The sequence below is a fragment of the Myotis yumanensis genome, unplaced genomic scaffold (assembly GCF_028538775.1).
Source record: "Myotis yumanensis isolate MYYU_CA2020_CCGP unplaced genomic scaffold, mMyoYum1.0.hap1 SCAF_4, whole genome shotgun sequence".
In the NCBI taxonomy this organism is placed as follows: domain Eukaryota; kingdom Metazoa; phylum Chordata; class Mammalia; order Chiroptera; family Vespertilionidae; genus Myotis; species Myotis yumanensis.
The window spans coordinates 39,551,589-39,574,322 of record NW_027223755.1 but is presented as its reverse complement, the minus strand read 5'-3'; the positions used below and the strand labels follow the sequence as shown (position 1 = coordinate 39,574,322).

General features: G+C 41.1%; 1 protein-coding gene and 1 pseudogene across 1 annotated transcript in view; one reads left to right on the top strand and one right to left on the bottom strand.

The window, feature by feature from the left end:
* Positions 1-22,734, top strand: part of ANKRD31 (ankyrin repeat domain 31) — a 139,615-nt gene that overhangs the window by 100,803 nt on the left and 16,078 nt on the right. Inside the window, exons 21-24 of the mRNA XM_070412195.1 lie at positions 1,806-1,893; positions 4,078-4,174; positions 10,487-11,483; positions 15,555-15,695. Coding sequence (XP_070268296.1) covers positions 1,806-1,893; positions 4,078-4,174; positions 10,487-11,483; positions 15,555-15,695 — 1,323 coding nt within the window. The remainder of the gene's footprint in view (positions 1-1,805; positions 1,894-4,077; positions 4,175-10,486; positions 11,484-15,554; positions 15,696-22,734) is intronic.
* LOC139008093 (small ribosomal subunit protein uS10-like) lies at positions 21,996-22,365 on the bottom strand (annotated as a pseudogene).

Here is a 22,734-nt window from a genome sequence, read left to right as displayed (position 1 = left end):
TTCTATCTCTCTCTCCCTCTCCCTTCCTCTCTCTGAAACTAATAAGAACATTTTTTTAAAATTACATTTCTATTAAGTAGCTATGCCAGAATTAAACTTCGGTAGTCTGGCTCCAGAGCCTATCATATGCCACTGTGCTATGTTATACAAAATTTAAAAGAGGTGTCAGAGGCAAAGATGATCCTGCCACAGTAAAAATCGCAAGTCTGGAATAAAATCATAGTGAAGCTTTATAGTAAGCAGGATATAAACTGTAAAGCTGTTTGTTCCAAAGACAAGTCCTAGGTTAGGTTTTTTTGTTTTGTTGTGTGTGTGTTTTAATATAAGCAATAATGAAGGACAAAGAAGGGGGTCTTGAAGGGAAGATTGTGCTGGATCCTCCAGGGTGGAATATGGAACTAGTGTGGAGTGAAAGCTTATGGCCAAGGGTGGCTGAGACTACGTGCATGAACAATATACGGCAAACAAAGGAAAGACAGCATCAGAAGTTGTTTTATTTGAATCTGTAGGTAGAGGCTTAGCCTGGACACAAATTCAGTCCTTCAGTTTTATTACCATAGCCATTCAATGTACAAAGAAGTAAATCTCATTGTTTGTTTGTTTTGCATGTTTATATTTTGTAGTTTAGTTTTGATTCATTTTATAAAGGACAGCAATGAGATTGTTTTTCCACATAGTTGGATGGTTTTATTATGTGCATTTTCCATATCCCTTCTGGACACCAAAGTAAAATTTCAGAGCGACATACTTCAGAAGGCTTTGAGAACCTACACATTGTAAAAATTAATGTGTATTGAGAATATATTAAAGGATGGGTAATATGAGCCAGTCCTTCAGTTGTTATCTATTGAGCAACAACTTCACATCCAATAGTGTGGAAACCACATGTAAATATAAAAACTATGCTCCTGATGACAAGATCTCATTATCTTGATGGAGAAATAGAATTTGTAAGACATGCATACTAAATTCTGTAGCACTAAAATTGTTAAGTAATTCTGAGAAAGGAAAAATCACTGTGGATTGAGAGGTTTTGTGTATGAGGTGGGTTTTATATAATAATAATAATAAGCAGTATTTATTGAGCTCTTTCTTACTTTGTGCTGGCACTGTCCTAACCACTTCACGTATGTTACTCATTTCAAGCAGGAAGGATAAATGACCTGCTGGAGTCGCCAGCCAGGAAGAGATGGAGTCAGAATTCACAGCCAGACAGTTTGGTTCAAGAGTTCACTTTTATTACTCCATCTTTCATAAGAAGGGAGGGATCTGGGCAGAATAAATTGAAGACATTCCAGGAAGGAAGATTAATACTAACGAGGATATAAAGATGTGGTCTTAAATCCCCTTTCTGAGTTTTTGAAAGTAATGTTTTGTATTTCTAATATCACATGTGATATTTTAATGGGGTGCAATGATAGTCATAAGGCTTTAAAGTGAACTTGTTGATATATGTTATCTTTAAATATTATGTGCTAAGTTATTGTTTTTTCTCCTACACCTATAATTATGACAGAAGTCAATGAAAAATTATGATTCTTTAAATGGTTGCTACTCTTACATTCTATTTTCCAGGAATAGAACTACTGCTTAAATCAAGATATATTTGAGTTTATTTTTTCCCTCAAATATGCAGTATTTATACACTTAAGGTTAAACAAAGCATGACTACATTTTGAATATAAAGGGAAATGAGTATTTTTAATAACACTTTCTTTGGCACTCTTATTTTGCATTTGTCAGTTGCATATCAGAGAGAAATATCTACTTTCTTATAATGAAGTTTTAATATTTTTATTTGATAGCATCAGACCATAAGTGCCATTCTAGAAGATATAGAGGAAAAACAGGAAATTTTATTGGAGTTTGAAATAAGAACCCCCGAAGATGCAGGTAAATATAATCATGTGGTACTTGTCTTTCTCTGACTGGCTTTTTTCACTTAGCATAATACTCTCCAGGTCCCTCCATGCTGTCTCAAAGGGTAAGAGATTCTTCTTTTTTACTGCTACATAGTATTCCATGGTGTAAATGTACCACAGCTTTTTAAAAAATATAGTTTTATTGATTTCAGAGAGGAAGGGAGAGGGAGAGAGAGTTAGATAGAAACATCAATGATGAGAGAGAATCATTGATCAGCTGCCTCCTGCATGCCCCTACTCGGGAACTAGCCCACAACGGTGGCATGTGCCCTGACTGGGAATTGAACCATGACCTCCTGGTTCATAGGTCAACGCTCAACCACTGAGCCACGCTGGCCAGGCTAAATTCTTAATGATCATAGACATTCCCCCCTTTGTTAGCACATGCATCACATTGTGACACTAACCCTTTTGAGGAATCAAAAACTACTCTGGAAACACTTATTCTATACTTTTCAAATCATTTGTCTAATTTGCAAAGGCAGGTTCTGGAACTAATTCCAACCATGAACTTCATGTTATTTCTCACTACTGATTTTCTCTAGTTAAATTATATAGAAAATATGCATTGGTCTAAAGAATTAGTCAAAAACATAAGGGAACAGTACCAAAAGTGAAATGAATAGCAGATGATCTTAAAAGATGATCTTAAAAGAAATCAAATCTAAGTTTCAATTTCCTACTTGGGACTCTGTATTTGGAAATAATTGGTATTTATGTGTACATCCTGTGGGTTTATGATGGGGCTGGGGGAGTGCATGATACCTTTACTTAGGAGGCAATAGAAGAAAGTAGGAAAATTTTAATTATTACAAAACTTACTTTATATAGATCTATAAGTGACCTTTAATTTTATATAGCCCTCTCTAAGTGTTAAGAATAAAGAGCAAGAACTGACAGCACAATTATTATTATTATTTTTTTGATTTTTTGATTTTTTTTATTTCAGTATATATTTTATTGATTTTTACAGAGAGAAAGGGAGAGGGATAGAGAGTCAGAAACATCGATGAGAGAGAAAATTGATTAGCTGCCTTCTGCACAACCCCCACTGGGGATGTGCCCGCAACCAAGGTACATGCCCCTGACTAGAATCGAACCTGGGACCCTTCAGTCCCCAGGCCGACACTCTATCCACTGAGCCAAACCAATCAGGACACACAATTATTATTTTTAAACACACATATGTAGTTTTATAGTATAAATATATATATAACAATACATTACATAAATATATTTAACTAGAGGCCTGTTGCACAAAGAGATTCGTGCATTAGGCCTTCCCTTCCCTTGGCTGCTGGCACCAGTTTTCCTCTGGCACCTGGGACCCAGGCCTTCGCTCTGGCTGGGCTCCAGCCAGAGCCGCCCCCCCCCCCCCCTCCTGTGAGGCCTCGCGCCTCCGCTGATCCTGGGGCCGTGAGGCCTCGCTGCTTGGCCACCTTCGGGGCCGTTTGGCTTGGCTCCACCGCTTGGAGCCTATGTATGCAAATTACCCGCCATCTTTATTGGCGGTTAATTTGCATATCACCCTGATTAGCCAATGCGAAGCATAGCGAAGGTACGGTCAATTACCCTTTTTGTCTTTTATTAGATAGGATATGTACACACAAATATATACACTACTACAAAGCATTTACAGCAGTCTCTTTTATAAAGTAAAATAGAGGTGAAGCAGGGGGGTGAGTGGGATACTCTTACTTTTCCTCTGGGTAAACATTCATATTGTTTGAAATTATTTTTTACAACGGTAATGTATTTTATTTTGCATTTAAAAAGTAAATATTTTAATAGGCAAAATACTTACCTTCCTATTTTATCTTCCTTTACCCCCCTCATTTCACAGATAAGGAAGCTGACCATAGAGGTCATGTGACTTGCCCCGTTTCAGATTAGTCAATAGGGTAGCAGGATTAGAACTCAAGCTGGCTGGCTCTTTCTTGGTACAGTGTTCTTACCTATAGATGTTAGGGTACTTCCATATGGTGATGTAAGTCATTAAGCCTTGATTTATATATCTGGACCACTGATATTGGGGAAAAGGGTAAGGAAATAATAACCTTTTAAAATTAACAGCAAGGCTGAGTCCTATGTGACCAAATTCAACATTTGCTATCCCTCAGTTAACTGACTTTTTACTTTATTACTGTGTTTCTAGAACAATACACTGAAAAGATGTTAGAGATAAAAGAGATTATGGATAATGTGCTTGCCAAACAGAAGGCAGAAAGGGATGATCTGGCTAAAAAATACAGGTGAGTGGAAAAAATAGGAGTGTGTTAGAGTTATTAGAATTTATACATTTTTAGCTATAATAGTTAGGCCTAGAATTTCTTAGGATACAAATTCTTAAGACTGTTGCTTAGGACCAAAAAACAACTTTATCTAATCTATTACCTCCACAGGGAATTGTACTTCCCAGAAAGATATTTTTCTTCATTACTAGAAATATTCAGGAAACCAAAAGTTGTAGAAAACTTGTCTACAGCCAAGAATTTTATGAAAGCCTTTCTGGTCATGAATCCCCAAAATAAATTGTTTCCCTTAGTAAACTCAATTTTTTTACATTAAACTTTTTTTTTTTTTTTGCTATTACAGATGTTGTTCCCCTAAGCAGTTTAATTATGTATATTTATTTGTTTTATGTACTTCTAAGTTCTCAGGGTTCTTAAGGAGTTTTATTCTGATTATATGGGTTATATACCTCTTTTCATCCTTTTTTTTTTTTTTTAAATCTTCACCTGAGGATATTTTTCCATTGATTTTTAGAAATAGTATAAGAAAGAGGGAAAGACAGAGAAATACCCATGTGAAAGAAACACATTGATTGGTTGCCTCCTGCACATGCCCTTACCAGTGCATGAGCCCTTACCAGGCCTGGGGCCTGCAACCGAGGTATTTGCCCTTGACCAGAATTGAACCCGGGACCCTTCAGTCCATAAGCCAACACTCTATACATTTAGCGGAAGCGGCTAAGGCTTCTCATCCTTGGTTGAGAAAGATGTTATACTAGAGGCCCAGTGCATGAATTTGTGCACCAGTGGGGTCACTCAGCCTGGCCTGCAGGATTGGGCCAAAACCAGCTCTCTGACATCCCCTGAGGGGTCCTGGATTGCAAGAGGGCGCAGGCCAGGCCAAGGGACCCCACCGGTGCACGATCAGGGCCGGGGAGGGACACGGGAGGTTGGCCAGCCAAGGAGGGACTGTGGGAGAGCTGCAGGGCGTGTCCTGCCCATCTCGCTCAGTCCTGATCTGCTGGACCCCAGCAGCAAGCTAACCTACTGGTCAGAGTGCCACCTGGTGGTCAGTGCATGACATAGCAACTGGTCGACCGGTTGACTGTCTGCCCCCTTGTGGTCAGTGCATGTCATAGAGAGCAGTTGAGTGGCCTTAGCATATCATTAGCATATAATGCTTTGATTGGTTGAACAGACGACCGGATGACTGGACACTTATCATATTAGGCTTTTATTATATAGGACTAGAGGCCTGTTGCAGGAAGATTCCTGCAAGAATAGGGCTTCCTGAAACCATAGTGAAGCAGAGAAGGGAGCGAAGCCCATCGAGGCGGGCTTCGCTCCCTTCTCCGCTGCCTCGCTCCTTCCCTTCGCTGCTTTGCCCTCGGCTCCCTCCCGTCTCCACCGCTTCGCTCCCTCCCTTCTCCGCTGCCTCGCTCCCTTCCTTCTCCACTGCCTCGCTTCCTCCCTTCTCCGCTGCCTCGCTCCCTTCTCCACTACCTCGCTTCCTCCCTTCTCCACTGCCTCGCTCCGTTCCTTTTCCACTGCCTCGCTTCCTCCCATGTCCACCGCCTCGGCTCCCTCCCTTCTCCACCACTTCGCTCCCTCTCGTGTCCGCTACCTCACCTCTGCTCCTATCTCTGCTACCTCCGATCCGTTCCCTTCTCTGCCTCTTGGCTCCCTTCTGCAGTGCTTGGCTTCCTTCTACACCAGCCGTGGGCAAACTATGGCCCGGGGCTGGATCCGGCCCGTTTGAAATGAATAAAACTAAAAAAAAAAAAAGACTGTACCCTTTTATGTAATGATGTTTACTTTGAATTTATATTAGTTCACACAAACACTCCATCCATGCTTTTGTTCCGGCCCTCTGGTCCAGTTTAAGAACCCATTGTGGCCCTCAAGTCAAAAAGTTTGCCCACCCCTGTTCTACACTGTCTTCAGTCTTCGCTGGGCACCTGTGTATGCAAATTAGCCGCCATCTTTGTTGGGTTAATTTGCGTACTCTTCTGATTGGCTGGTGAGTGTAGTGAAGGTACAGTCAATTAGCATCTTTGTCTTTAATTAGTGTAGATATTTTCTTGTTTGGGCATTATCTATTTTTTTTCTTGTGATGAGAACTTTTAAGATCTGTTCTCTTAGGAACTTTCAAATATACAATACAGCATTATTAACTGTAACCACCATGCTGTATATTACATCCCCATGACTTATTTATTTTATAACTGGATGTTTGTACTTGTTGACCACCTTCACTTATATCAGCCACCTCCTGCCCCCCACCTCTTGTTCTCGGAATATCTATATATCTATATATCTGTATATCTATATATATCATATATAGGTGAGATCACAGGGTATTTGTTTTTTTGTTTGACTTTCACTTAGCATAATGCCCTCAAAGTCCATCCATGTTATCACAAATGGCAGGATTTCCTTCTTTTTGTGGCTAAATAATATTCCACTGTATGTGTGTTACATTTTCTTTATTCATTGATGGACACTTAAGTTGTTTCCATGTCTTAACTGTTGTGAATAATGCTGCAATGAATATGCAGATATATTTTTGACCCTATTCTTTATTCACATGTAATATTTCTTTTCCTTTATATTCTTGTCTTATAATCCTTTGGCATCCATTGCATATTCAGATTTTTTTCTGAACTTATTTTAAAATCAGTTTTTATTTTTATTATAAATCTATCTTTATCCCCATTTTTCTTTACTCTTCAGTGAATAAGTATCATAAATTCCTTTCTATAAAGCCAATGAGCTTATAAGACCTACAGATGTGGAATTGAATAAAGGAAGCTGTCCACTGAGTGCAATGACTCTGGGGCCTTCAGGGAGGTTCCGGTGCCTTGCCTGGGCCCACCTGGCATTTTCTAGGGGACTTTGGAGAAGGCTAGCTTCAATTTTTCTTACATCCTCTGATTAACAAGATACTTAGAATTTTGTAAATTCCTGATCAGTTAGGGTTTCAAGTGTAAATCCTTATTAAAATTGCTGTAAGACTTAAAATCTTACAAACTAAAGAGCACGTTTATTTTGTGCCTGAACTCTTTGTTTCACATAGTTTTATTTTTTAATTTATTTTTACTTTTAATCATTTTTTATTTTTCAATTACAGTTGACATACAATATTAGATTAGTTTCAGGTGTACACATCAATGATTAGACATTATAAAACTTACTATGTAATCTTCCTGAAAAATCTCATACCCATCTGATACTATATATAGTTATTAGAATGTTATTGACTATATTCCCTGTGCTGTACTTTACATCCCCATGAATATACTATAACTACTACTTTATACTTCTAAATCCCTTCACCTTTCTCATCCATCTCATCAATCCCCTTCCCATCTGGCAACCATCAAAATGTTCTCTGTATCTATGAGTCTGTTTCTGTTCTGCTTGCTCATTTATCTTTATTTTTTGATTCAATTGTTGATAGATATGTATTTATTGCCATTATGTTGGTCATATTTTTTATCTTTTTTGTTCTTCTTCTTCTTAAAGAAGACCCTTTAACATTTCATGTAATACTGGTTTGGTGGCAGTGAACTCCTTTGACTTTTCTTGTCTGGGAAGCTCTTTATCTGACCTTTAATTCTAAATGATAACCTTACTGGGTAGAGTAATCTTGGTTGTAGGTCCTTGCTTTTCATTGTTTTGAGTATTTCTTGACACTCTCTTCTGGCCTGCAAAGTTTCTGTTAAGAAATCACCTGACAGTCTTATGGGAGCTTCCTTGAGTGTATCACTCATGGAGGTGATAGCAGTGTAATTCAGTATGGTCTGAAGCTGTCCACTGAGTGCACTGACTCTGGGGCCTCCAGGGAGGTTCTGGTACCTTGCCTGGGCCCACCTGGCATGAGCTACAGAGTTATCTGCAGATGGCTGCTACTTGGGGTTTGGAGGTACCCAGGAGAGGCCAAGCTCTGAGCCAAGGCAGGCTGCAGCTAGTGCCAGGCCTGGGGCTACTTAGCAAGAGATATGAGGTACACTGAGGCCAGTGGCTGCTTGTTTGAGAGATTTTAGGAAAGCCTGTCCTCTGAGGCAAGAGAGGACAGTTGTATGGAAAAGCCACTGGAAATGGCTTGGATAAGCCCCCAAGTTGGGTAGGGCAGGGTCACAGGGAATCACCAGAATGGAGTGAAAAATGTGATCCAAATTGATGGAGACTCAGACTTGGCACCCGTCTGTCGGCTCTGTTGGGGAAGGGCTCAGCAAAGGAACAGTGGCCTCTGCCAGCACTTTTATCTGGGAGAAAGCTTCTCCCCCAGCTCTTGCACTGATGCCAGACAATTTAGTTACTCCCTGTATGTCCCTGGTTCCTTTCAAGCTGCTGCCCCAATGAGATAGCTCAGAGGGAATAAGTCCAAATAAGTTAATATGTGGGCCCTTTAAGAGTAACTGCCCATGACTCCAGCAGCCTCCATGTCACTCAGTCATAATCATCGCTGGTTTTTACAACCCAAAGCTATAGAGACTTCTTCTCTCAGCTCTGGAACCCTAGGCTAGAGGTCTGATATGGGGCTGGCATCCCTCACACTTCAGGGGGGATCTCTGTAGCCAAGATATCCCTCCCAATTAAAAACTGCCACACCAGCCTGTTCCATGCCTCCACCCCTCCTACCGGTCTCTATGGGCTTCTTTAATTCCCTAGTTGTGGAACTTCCATTCAGCTAAATTTCAGGCAGTTCTGAATGATGGTTGTTCTAAAGATTAGTTGTATTTTTTATTTTATTTTACTATTTTTTAAAAATATATATTTTCATTGATTTCAGAGAGGAAGGGAAAGGGAGAGAGACCTAGAAACATCAATGATGAGAGAATCATTGTTCGGCCACCTCCTACACGCCCCTCACTGGGGATAGAGCCCGCAACCCGGGCATATGCCCTTGGCCAGAATCGAACCTGGGACCCTTCAGTCTGCAGGCCAACGCTCTATCCACTGAGCCAAACCGGCCAGGGCTAGTTGTATTTTTTATATGATTGTGGAAAGATTTGAGTACCGCATTTACCTATGCTGCCGTTTTGTCCGAAGCCTCTGTTTCACATAGTTTACAATGTGATATTGTTAAATAAATTCTTTTTTCTTTATTTTCTTGCATTTTATGCTATCAGTTGTTTGTTAATCTGATTTATTCTTTCTGTTTCTTACACTTACATCTACTTTAATACCCAGTATACTTGGAGTTTAGCAGCAACAACTCTAAACTGTGACAGAAAAAACAGATACCTATTTTACTGCTTTCCTTAGAACAGCTGCTCTTAATGGGTGGTTCCTAAGGATCCCTGACACTATTTCAAGGGGTCTATGAAGTCAGAACTATTTTTTAAGAATACTAAAATGTTATTTGCCCTTTTTTGCTCTCATTCTCTCATGAGTGTATAATGGAATTTTATTTAGGCCACATAGTGTGTGATGACATCATCACTCTAATAACTAATGGAATGTGTGCTTGGGTATTCTTGTGTTTTTAAATTTTTTCAGTTTTATTTTCCAAACAGTGAATATTGATAGATATAACCCATATAAACAAAAGCTCTTTGGGTTTCTCAATAATTTTTAGGAGTATAAAATAGTCCTGAGAACAAAAAGGTTGAGAACGACTGGAAACAAGGTGTCACAGGATGTCCAGAAGGTGGTAACTGTGGAATATAACCAAAAAACAGAGGTGTGGGCGAGCCATTTTCTCCCACTTAGTCCTCCACCCCTGAGAGATTGGGTTTGGGGGAGGCATATGGGTTAATGCTTGTCTGAGTAGTCCCTCTGGACTTGAAAATGCTCAGTACAATTACAGTAATTCTTGTTGAACTGAATTTCTCAGATTAGCTCAGGCATAATTATTCACAAAACAATCTCACTCTTCTAAAATTAAGGGAACTTGAGTGAAACTTCCAAATTTTACTTCTTTATACACTTTTCCACTGTAAACAGGTAACCAAACTTGAAACGTAAAGAATGGTGTTCCTCCTCGGCCACCAATTGCTAGCTTCCAAGTAAAAGACTAGTAGATATCCGGATAGATTACCCAAGTTTTGTTTCTCTGTTAGGGTTGACTCACAACTGCTAAATAATGATCTGAATATAAACGTGGGTATAAATGTGGATAACCACACTGCTACCTCCTTAGAAAGGCAGACTCACTTACCTTAAGAGTCAGTTTCCTCTCAAAGAAAATGCATTTACAAAGACAGAACCTTGTGTACTTTGTGGTGGTCAAATTTAAATCGAAAGAAAGTATTTTTAAAGTGCAAATGACTGCTTTTAAAAAAGCTTTTTACTTTGTATTTTTGTTTCTTCTGTTTCTTACTATAGGGTTTCCATAGAATCATTTAAGCATGGTGTCCTGAGAGAACAACTGGCTAACTTGGCCATGAGACAGAAGAGCCTTTTAGTTGTGGCAAAAAAACAGAAAAAAATAAGCCAGAAAATTCAAAACTATAAGAATGTTACATCTGTGTCTGGTCTTAGTTTGAGGAAACTGCCATCCAGCTCAGAGATCTCTTGTGAAAAGGACAGCCAAGAGCTTACCAGCCTGGAAAATTCAGTGCAGCCCCAGGCGGGTTCATTTTCTCCCGCCAGCTCTGTTTGTGAAAGCATACAGGAATCACAGTTGTCTCTGGAAACGTGGAACGACAGCCAAAATATCAACACTTGTCTAAATTTAGAGACAGTGAGAGGGGAAGAATTTTCTGAAATTAAGCTGAATTCTAGACGAAATGTCAGTGACTTTTCCTTGGATGAGTTTTCAAAATCCAGACCTTCAGATGGCACTAAGAAGATTAAATTACCATCCCAACCTGTTGCTTTTATTGCTCAAGCAGAGTATTTACAAAAAGAAAATGATCTTACAGCACATACAACCAAAGGTCATGAATCCTATTGTCCTTTAGCACTAACTGGCCCATTAAATACATCAGAAACCACAAGTGTACCTGTCCCAAATGCCCATTCATCCACTGGTATTTGTGGTCAGACTCTTTCCAATTATGATCCAAAAAGAGGAAACAAGAGAACAGCTTCCCAGCAACCACCTAGGGGGGCATCAGAAACCCTGACACATCAAGATATTGATGACTTAGGCAGTGATATGGGGCATCAGATGAAACCATATCTTAAAAATTCAGCTTTTGCTCTTCCATATGCAAATGACAGTCAGAGCACCTCCTCCTCTGGGTCTGGCCCTCAGCATACCGCAAAAAAGCCTTTAAACTACAGCAAAGCTCCTAAAAAGAAGCGCATGCAGATAAAGGATCTGATAGCACTAGGAAGAATTAATCCAGGAAATAACATTTTGGAATTCAAAACACAGGTATCTTTTTTTTCTCTAAAATGATCTAAATTTTAAAAGTGAATAAACTTTGCTGTTGCATAGTGTAGGCATTTACCTCCAACTAGTGAAATGGGGTTTGGCTGGGCTTCTTGAATGGAGGGACCACAACCATTGTATTCTTAGCAATTGAAATCATGCTTCTAGAATTTCCCTATACATTTTAGTCACAAGTATCTGTGGGCTCTCAGACCGAAATTATATTGCACCAGGAAGGATTTAAGAGCAACATAAAAATAGTAAGCTGGAGCTGGCTTTGATTCCAAAATTTTGGAAACTACCAGTGTACTGCTGAAGCTTCCCCTGATAAGAGATAAGTATAAATTCATCTTCCATAGAAACTGTTGTTTTTCTGTGTGTGTGTTTTTTTAATCCTTGCCCCAAGATATTTTTTCCATTGTTTGTTTGTTTGATTTTAGAGAGAGAGAGTGGAAAGGAGGGAGGAAGGGGGAGAGAGAGAGAGAGAGAGACAGACAGACAGACAGACAGACATCGATTGGTTGCCTCCTGCACTCCCTGACTGGGGCTGGATATTGAACCTGTAACTGAGGTACGTGCCCTTGACTGGGAATCAAATCTGCGACTCTTTGGTCAGAGGGCGGGCGCTCTAACCACTGAGAAAATTAGCCAGGGCTGAGTTTGTTTTTACAAAAAAAAGTGACTTGGAGTTTGCATAAATGTGACCCACTAAAAACAATATCACATATGCATAAAAGTAAAGGAAAGGAAAAAAGGTTCTGCTAGAAATGCTGACAAAAGAGGCTTCCTCTCCTCCCTCCCCACTTTCACTTTTTGAAAGAGGAATTCAGAGTGGCAAAGATTGCAGAGTCCAGGAATGCTTTCTTTCTTATGACCATCCAACAGATATCAATCCAGGCTAACTGGAATTTAATCTGAATGACCTATGTTTTCAACCCTTTCCATCTCTGGGTAATTGGGATTTTCCTAGTTAGCAAGCTTTACTTATAAATTAGGAACAAAAAAACACACAAACATTTAAAGCTTCAAACTATAATTTAAAGACCAAATTAGTAGCTTGATCTCAGATTCCTTAATGTTCCTGTTTGCTTGCCTGTCAACCAGTTTATTGCTAAGTAGTACCTACCTCAGATTAGCCAGAGCAAATTACATTTTATTTAGTAAATTAGTTTCATTAACTCATATTTTGACAGTTGTGGTTAATTCTCTGGATTAGCTATAATTAAATTTTAATACAACTTTTCATATTAACAGTTTTATTAAGATGTAATTGACGTACAATACAATACACATATTTAAAGTATACAGTTTGACAGTTTTGACATATGTTTACACCTATGTAGCCATGACCACAAACAATATACATCAACCCCCAAAGCTTCTTTGTGTCCTTTTGTACACCTCCTTCATCTGCTCCCTTCCCATGCCAATGTCTAGACAATTGTTGGTATGCTTTCTGTTCATATACATTAGTTTGCATATCCAAAAATTCTATATAAGTGGAATTATACCATATGTATTTATTTTTGTCTGGCTTCTTTCTCTGAGCATAATTATTTGAAATTCATCCTTATTGTAGCATGTATCAGTAGTTTGTTTATTTTTATTGCTGAGTATTAGTTCATTATATGTATACTAGAGGCCCGGTGCACGAAATTCGTGCACTGGGGGGGGGGGGGCCCTCAGCCTGGCCTGCACCCTCTCGCAGTCTGGGAGCCCTGAGGACATGTCCGACTGACAGCTTAGGCCCACTAAGCCATCAGTCAGATGTCCTTAGATTGCCACGGAGGCGGGAGAGGCTTGAGAGGCTCCCACCACTGCCTCTGTGCTTGCCAGCCATGAGCCCAGCTTCTGGCTGAACGGCACTCCCCCTGTGGGAGCACACTGACAACCAGGGGGCAGCTCCTGCATTGAGTGTCTGCCCCCTGGTGGTCAGTGTGCATCATAGTGACCAGTCATTCCATCATTCGGTCATTTGCATATTAGCCTTTTATTATGTAGGATACGCTGTAGATGAGGCCCCCTAGAACCATAAGAAATGCAGAAAATTCACTGTTAACTCATTCTCAAATTGCCCCCACTTAAAAATCAAATTGCCCCCCTGTGGGGTGTGTGCTGCACCTTGGGAACCACTGGGCTTGACACTTTTCCTCTCTGAGCTTCATTTCTGAATACATATGCATATACCATGGAATTGTAATCTCTTCTCTGCCTACCTCACTGGGTTGTCATGAGGAGGTTCTGAGCTAATAAACCTAGAAATGTTTCATCAAGTAAGTGATGTCTAAATGGGAAAGGATTGTTATTTTTAAGCTCACGGGTATGCTTGCAGGTAGCAGGTGCTGATTAGGGGAGGAGGGCATGATTGTTTCCTGGGACTGTAGCTATCAAAGCTTTGCAGAGGGTTCCTCAGGCCTCAGGCAGGCTCTGGCCAGCAGCTCTGTAGTGGTGGTCGTCCCTGGAGATGCTGGCTGGGAGGGCGGTAAGGGGACACTAAGGGGGCGGCGAGGCCGAAGTGGGAGTAACTGTCAAACCTCCCCACTTGGTGCCATTCTTTAAATTGTATGTGGCTGTTTCACAGCTGTAGGTGCTCAGGGCAGGGCTCCAATCTCCTGGAGTGGGGTGGGGGCCAGGCCAGGGCAGAGCCAGGTGGGTTAGGAGGGCAGGTTTAACCGCAGCGCCTGGTGAGGTTCAGTGCGCTTCTGCTGCAGAGATGGAGCCACTGCTATCAGGGGGAATGGGTCTGACCCTGGGGGGCCACTGGGGCCTGCCTCCACCCGGGTCTGGAGTTGTAGGGAGGAGAGGCATACCCGGTCCCAGCAGAGGGGACCCAGCAGTGGTGGGCTGCGGGTCCCGGGTGTTTCAGGGGTGCTGATGGGTCGTCGCCATTGTTGTGGGCACCCCTGGCAGGGGTGGCAGGGGAAGAGATTGGGAGTCGGAGGTGTGGGCTGAGGCTACTCCCAAGGCTGGGTCTTCTCCCTGTCCAGTCAGCCTCCCTGTTCCCCCTGGAGGTGCAGGGGCTGGGGTAGGGTGTCCGTGCAGGGGGATTGGAAGAGCTCCCCGTGGCCGCTTCCTCTTCCTTCTTTGCAGTCTGGGCTTCTGTCAGGTGCTCTCCTCAGACCCCCGGGAACTTGGCTCCAGCCGCCCCACCCCTCCGTGGCTCCCTGCCGCCCCACCCCTGCCGGCGGGCCCTGCTGCAGGCAGCGCGGTCCTGGGATGGGGTGGGGGTGTGGGGAGAAGCTCCAGTGAAGTTTAGTAAACCCCAGGTCTGCGTGGGGATTTGGCTGCGGGGCACAGGGGAATCTGCCTGGGTGGGATGAAATCACGCAAGACCCGGAGTCCCGCCCCGCAGCCCCGCAGCCCCACAACCCCGCCCACCCTGCTGAACGATCATGATGCGAGGGCGTCCCGGATAATTTGCATATTCCTCGATTATTATATATGATACTATAGTTTATTAATTCATCTGTGGTAGACATTTAGATTGTTTCCAATTGTTGGTTGTTACAAAAAAGGCTACTATGAACATTGATATACAGTTTTGGTCTGACACAGACTTTCATAATTTCTTGGGCAAGTACTTGAGAGTGGAGAGGCAAAATTATATATGGTAAATGTATACTTAACTTTTTAAGAAATTGCCAAAGTTTGTAACATTTTACATTCCCACCAGCTATCAATGAGAGTTATAGTTCCTTAGCCAACACTTAGTATGATCAGTCTTTTAACTTTAGCCATGCTAACATATAGTGTAAATATGTATATGTACTATAGTATATGTGTTGTGGTTTTAATTTACATTTCTTAATGATTAATTATGGTGAGTATCTTTTCATGTGCTATTTGCCTTCATATTTATTCTTTTGTGAAATGTCTGTTCAAATCTTTTGTTCCCTTTTATTGTTTTCTTGTTTTTTTATTAAGTTTTAAGGATTTTTAAACCATTGTTTTCATATATTTTGTTTTTTGGTTGCGTTAGGTGCTAGGGTAAATCTGGTCCCTGTTACTTCATGGCCAGAAACAAGTTCACATATTTCATCTATTTTTTAATATTAACATTTTTTTTTTCTTCAGGAGACTACCCACAAAGCCAGTGTTTTATTGAGTGGTAAAATTAAGGTAGAAAATGGTCAGATTTATCAAAATCCAGTCACCTGGCTCAAGGATCTTCTAGGAGGCGACCGACATGTGACCTGGAATTATGCTTGGAGTAAGGTGGGTCATCTTTCACTTCATGCTCAAATGGAGAGATACATTTTTAAAATATATTTTATTGATTTTTTACAGAGAGGAAGGGAGAGGGATACAGAGTTAGAAACATCGATGAGAGAGAAACATCGATCAGCTGCCTCCTGTACACCTCCTACTGGGGATGTGCCCACAACCAAGGCACATGCCCTTGACCGGAATTGAACCTGGGACCCTTCAGTCCACAGGCCAACGCTCTATCCACTGAGCCAAACCGGTTAGGGTGGAAAGATACATTTTTAAAAAATGATAAAACTACTTATTTTTCTTTTAAAGAAATATGCAAGTTCTCCAAGCTCATTTTTGTCCCCAGGTGTCCCTTCTGCAATATGCTACATGCTTTCTCCCACAACTCCTATTTGCCAGAATTCCCTGGGGGCAAGGGCTTCCTTCCTTGCTCCTTACTTCGTCTCAGAAATTTGAATGCCCCAATTTTCTTGACCCCAAGTGATTTCAGGTCCTTGTGACTCCATGTAGAAAATTTGGAACCACTGTTGACTTTAATAATTTATTAATATGTTATCACCATTCTGACAGAATCTTCTCCTAAAGACAGAAGGAACCAGCAAGGGCCTTAAGACCCACAGAAGTTATGGTTCATTTTTATGTTTGAACATAGTTTTATCTATGAATTGCTAGCTCCCCCCAAAAGAAATATTTCTTTTCATTCATACTTCCCAGACTTAGTAGCCTCCCCCTCAGTTCTGTCTTCTGACTTACAAGCCCAGTCTGACCACCAATTTGAAGACTATTAATGACTGACACCCTTGAGGTCCAATGACCAGCCACCTGATGTCTATGGCACCACTTAAGGGACAGTCTTGCAATGATTTACCCAGGAAAGTGTGAAAATTGGACATCCACCATTACTGTTTCACAGAACTGCAGATGTCTTCAGCCTCCACTCACTATTACAGTAAGCCTCAGTCCAGCACTAATAAGAGGCATAGTTTCCTCTTTTTTTGTCCAAGCCCTGCTCACCCTTTCTCATAATCCCTGCTCTTGATCTGTGTCCCTAACTACAGCATTCTGGTCTCCTAGACCTTTGTGGCAGGTGCTTCCAGAACTCTTTCAATTCCTTATATCAGTGCATTTTAAATGGTCTCTGTATTATATTTTCTCTGTCCTTTTTTTTTTTTTTAACTTTCAACCCCTGAGTCAACTGGCCATCTGCTTTCAATTCACCCTGCCCAGTCCTTTCCATGGATTCATAAATCATATTTGCATATTAGTAATTAACACTTAACCCATGGAAATTCCTTTTTTTACATTTCTTAAACTTATGACAGATTATATTATTTTGCTGAAACTGAGTCTATGCTCAGTATAAATATGGTACTGATTGCTATAGTTTAGGTTCTTTTGAGCTTGACATACCTCTGTTACAGTGTGCCTACTGATGACTCAAGACTCCTACTCTTTTTCTCTACTAGAACTATTGCATTCTCGCTTTTGAATAACTAACTGTGACATCATTTAGCCCTCACTCTGTACTTCACTTACATATCACATTGCTTCTGATCTTTTCTTATTAGTCATGTAAATTAGGGTTGTGTTGTTTAACATCTATGTGATAGTGAAGCCAAATGCAAATGTGGACATCAATATTAGTGCAAATCTTGGATATAAGATATTCATACAGATTATCTGAAAAGGATTATATTTTTAAAAAATTGTTCTAAAAACAGGAACAGTTTTTAAAATTTCTATAGGCCATGCATATACTTCTAGTAAATACTCCAGGCCAGTGGTCGGCAAACTGCGGCTCTCAAGCCACATGCGGCTCTTTGGCCCCTTGAGTGTGGCTCTTCCACAAAATACCGACTTCTGCGCATGGGCCATGAAGTTTCAATCACACTGTACGTGCGTGCCCTCGCGTGGTATTTTGTGGAAGAGCCACACTCAAGGGGCCGCAGTTTGCTGACCACTGCTCTAGACTAAGAAACTCTACTCCAGCCGAAACCGGTTTGGCTCAGTGGATGGAGCATCGGCCTGCGGACTGAAGGGTCCCAGGTTCGATTCCGGTCGAGGGCATGTACCTCGGTTGTGGGCACATCCCCAGTGGGAGGTGTGCGGGAGGCAGCTGATCGATGTTTCTCTCTCTATCGATGTTTCTGGCTATCTGTCTCTCTCCCTTCCTCTCTGTAAAAAATCAATAAAATATATTAAAAAAAAAAAAAAAAAAGAAAGAAACTCTACTCCAGTGAGTTGCTTTATTTAAATAGTTTATTTTAAAAGCCTCTTTTAAAATGTACCACAGAAATTGCCTCTACCTCCTCTTGTCTTGAAGTAACTCCTGAATTCACAGTCACTTCTTGATGAAGGGAACTTTTGTTACATTGGTAAATATGAACATTTTAACTGACTAGTCTTAAGAATGTTGCTGAGGCTATGGGACCAGGAATGGTTGGTTGTCAGGCAAGAAATGCCATAAAACTAGGTCTTGTCCTGCATCAGACAGAATGACAGAGCCACAAGACCAAGAGATGACTCATACTTCCTACCCAAGCAGCTGCGGGAATCCTGCTTACTCCCATTGGGCATCACGACTTGCTATCACTGACAGTCTCCTGGCTGTTAGCTATCACCCTGATATGGCAGAGTGATCTCTCTCTCTGTGGGAGACAGGAGACCATGCTTGTTCCTGATACCACCCTTGATAAGTTATATGATGTGGGCAACAGTTTTCAATCCTGCCTACACATTAGAATCACTTGGGGAGCTTTTAAATCTACCAGTGCCTAGTGGACTCCAGGCCCTTAGCTTCTGACCTAATAGTCTGAGTTAAAGGCCAAGTGGTAATATTTTTTAAAAGGTTTCCAGGCGATGCTAATGTGCAGCCTGGAGTGAGAATCACTGATCTAGGTCAAATCATTTAACCTTTCTGAACCTGTTTTCTTATGTATAAAATAAATAATAATGCCAATGGTCTCTAAAGATTTTTCCAACATGGAGATGCTAGGACTTGCATAGCACTGTGTGTAAAACACTTTTATGTATATTCTTTCACAAAACTCCTAAGAAGTCAGAAGATCACCTATTATCTTTATTCGTGGATGTGAAACAGTATTGCTTGTGGTTAGTGACTTGATTAGCCTCAAGGCCAGTAAGTGCCAGAACTGGACTAGAACCTGATCTGATTCCCTATGCACTGTTTTCTACATTTACAACAATATCACACACAAGGGAGGCCCACTTCCTTTTCCTGGAAACAGCTTGCCCTGAATTCAGAATCATTCAGCTGCCTTTATGAATTTCTGCAAAGACGTATTCTTGTGCAGCAAAAATGGCCCACTTCCACAGGGAAAATGCCTTTCTGTGATACAGGTGCAATATGAACATCATAGGAATGGCAATGACAGTTCAAGCCCTGGACAAGACTTATGCAGATAAAAAGTAAGCTGCCGTTTGGGCAGTGCCTCAAGGAGCACTGACAGATCTCTTTTGCAAACACACTTCCCATCGTGACGCTTCCCTGTCTGAATTCTACCCTCATAAATGTACTCCTTTGGATATAGCATTGCCTTTTCTCTATGGTTTCCCCCTCACCCTACACTCTTTCTAAAAAAATTTCTCACACCCTATGATTAGGAATATCAAGATACGGAGAAGTTGGGGTAGGAATACAGAAAGTGATGGAGATTGTTTATCTGGACAGACAGCCTCATTCAGTCCATTAATTACACTCCCAATGTGTCATAACTTAAACCTCCTGTGAGTCCAGCTTCTACTCAGGAGGAGATGGTTAGAAATGTGGGCCCCTTTAAAATACAGATATCTAGCCCTGGTGGGTGTGGCTCCGTTGGTTGAAGCATTGTCATATACACCAAAAGGTCTCGGGTTTGATTCCCAGTCAGGGCACATACCTAGATTGCAGGTTCGATCCCCAGTCTGGGCACATACAGCACGCAACCAATGGATATTTTACTCTCTTCCTCTCTCTAAATCAGTGGTTCTCAACCTGTGGGTCGCGACCCCTTTGGGGGTTGAACGACCCTTTCACAGGGGTCGCCTAAGACCATCGGAAAACACATATATAATTACATATTGTTTTTGTGATTAATCACTATGCTTTAATTATGTTCAATTTGTAACAATGAAAATACATCCTGCATAACAGATATTTACATTACGATTCATAGCAGTAGCAAAATTACAGTTATGAAGTAGCAACGAAAATAATTTTATGATTGGGGGTCACCACAACATGAGGAACTGTATTAAAGGGTTGCAGCATTAGGAAGGTTGAGAACTACTGCTCTAAATAAACATATCCTCCAGTGAGGATTAAAATACAAATATCTGAGGTATGAATCCTAACGACATAAATAATGTGAAAGGCCTGCTGCTCTTCTCTTGCCTCTAACTGCATCGGGTATCTGGGGGAAGTGGAAAGAGAGGCTTCAGGATGGTGAGTAGGTGAGGAAGATATCTGTCGTCATTTCCCCAGGATCAGCTCTTCCAAAGCAGTTACTACAATTACACTTTGATACTCTTTTCTGTCTTGTCTTTTGAATTCCTTAGAAATATTTTAATATTCTTAGCCCAAATGTGTTTTTATCTTGCAACGAACTTAAAGAAATGAATTTTGCCTTTTTACTCCCAAGATGGAAAATAATTTTTCTTTTCTCTTTCATCCTCTTGGAGTAGTGAAAGTTGTTAAGACTTGCTTCTTAAAACTTAAAATGAAATTACAATAGTCATTTGATCATCCATGAACAGATTCTCAGTAGTCAATACTAATAACTGTTTTTCCTGAAGATCTGTGAAAAATGGGCTGGTACTTTCAAATAAAATGCAGTCCCAGCAGGGAAACAAATTCTTGAACACTTCTTTAATATTCAAAGGCAGGTTATGTTTTATATTCTTTTATTGATGCATGTTAATACATAAGGTATAGAGAAACATTTGTTACTGCAATTAATGACAGTTGATACCATACTTTATTTTCAGAGACCTAACCAAAATAAAGTTAATTGATCATTTCACTTGGCTCATTCACTACGTTTTCAGAATAGTGGCTGCCTGAATTGTCCAACCACCCCAAACACCTACATGCACACTTCCCACACCCCACTTCTTTCCTAAATATGATATTAGGGCATCAGCATAGACTGGTTTCTGAGGAATAATGGATCTCTGCTCTACCTGTGGCCTCAGGGTGAAGCACCCTTTTAGCTCTACCTTTTAGAAAAGTAAGAACACAACAACTTACAGAATATACCTTACCCTGAGCTACAACTCTCTTACCTGTCCTCATCTGGGGGAAGGTTGCATCCCATCAGGTACCCTTCATCAAAATGGGCTTTGGATGGTAAAGTTGCTGAGATTGCTAGAGGTTATGTAGCCCAAAACCCTATGAACCCAGCCTCTGTCAGGGCAGGCATATGAGCTAGATTTGCATCTAATGAGATTAGTCCAGGAATTAGTTTGTCATAGACAGATGTACTTTATTATTTTTCTACTAGAAGCCCGGTACACAAAATTCATGCACTTGGGGGCCGGGGGGAGGGGGGGTGTCCCTCAGCCCAGATTGCAAGAGGGTACAGGCCAGGCTGAGGGACCTCACTGGTACACACTTGGGGACGGGGGGGGGGGGGCCAGCTGGGGAGGGATGGCAGGAGGGCTCCAGGGCGTGTCCAGCCTGTCTCACTCAGTCCCGATTGGCTGGACCCCAGCAGCAAGCTAACTTACCGGTCAGAGCATCTCCCCCTCTGGTGGTCAGTGCACGTCATAGGAACTGGTCAACCAGTCCACTGTCTTCCCCATGGTGGTCAGTGCACGTCATAGCGAGCAGTTGAGCAGCCTTAGCATATCATTAGCATATTGTGCTTTGATTGGTTGAATGGCCAACCAGACACTTAGCATATTAGGCTTTTATTATATAAGATAGTACAGTAAATACACAAACCAGTAGCATAGTCATTTATTATCATTATTAAATAGTATGTACTGTACATAATTGTATGTGCTGTACTTTTACACTGCTGACAGGACAGTAGATTTGTTTACACCAGCATCACTACAAACACATGAGCAGTATGTTGCACTGTGACATTAGGATGAGGTGGCTTTAGCCAACTGGAGCACAGGTACTAATGTGAGATGGACAGATTCCAGAAGTGACCTAGTGCCTGCTCATTTAGAGATCTATTTATTACTATCCTTGTTCAACAAATCACTCTATCTTGTGGAAAATAGATTTTAAACTCAGTGGATTTGTTGTTGCTGTTAACAACTGATAGTCAATTTATTTAAACAGTTGATTTAAGCATCTGCAATGGTGACTGCAGCCTCCAACTCCTGGCTCAGTATGATGGAAGGAATCTGTTTAACAATCTCAGAAGAGCTGTGCAGGTCAATGAAGTCACTGTAGATCCTTGTCTGAAACTGATCCCAAGTTTTAGAACCCTCCCCACTGGGAGTTTTTTGTAGTGATTCTCTGGGTTTTGGTAGGCATCTGAACTGGTCCTTTCACTTTGAGATTCTTTTTTTTTTTTTGCACCTCTGGTCAAGTCAGCATACAGCTTCTCCAACCGTTTTACATTGTGGCTGGCTAGAGTAATTATAATTCGGTGAATTGCCACCTCTGGTTCCATGGTTCCACGGGTGTCTTTCTGGTACCTTTAAAAGCCATGGCTGTGGCTCAGCTTCCTGACCGACTTGTTTCTCGGTGAGTCAGGAGCAGGAGCGATTGGTCAGACAGTTGGAGGGACACTTAGCATATTAGCCTTTTATATATATAGATTACCTAGCACCAATGATAAAAATGTACTTTAAATCTGAGATATAGGTGAAAACATACTGAGCCTCCACATTGATGAATGTATAAGGTGTATTGTATATTGTCAGGGCATAATATGAACAAAATCCATTGTTTCTAATTTTGGTTATTTGGAGAACTGACAGATGACATTTGGTGCCTTGCCCTTCTCCAATGCAAGTGAGAAGGGGTTAGCACACTCAATAGCCAGGTCTGTTTCATTTCCGTTACCAGGCTTCTTTT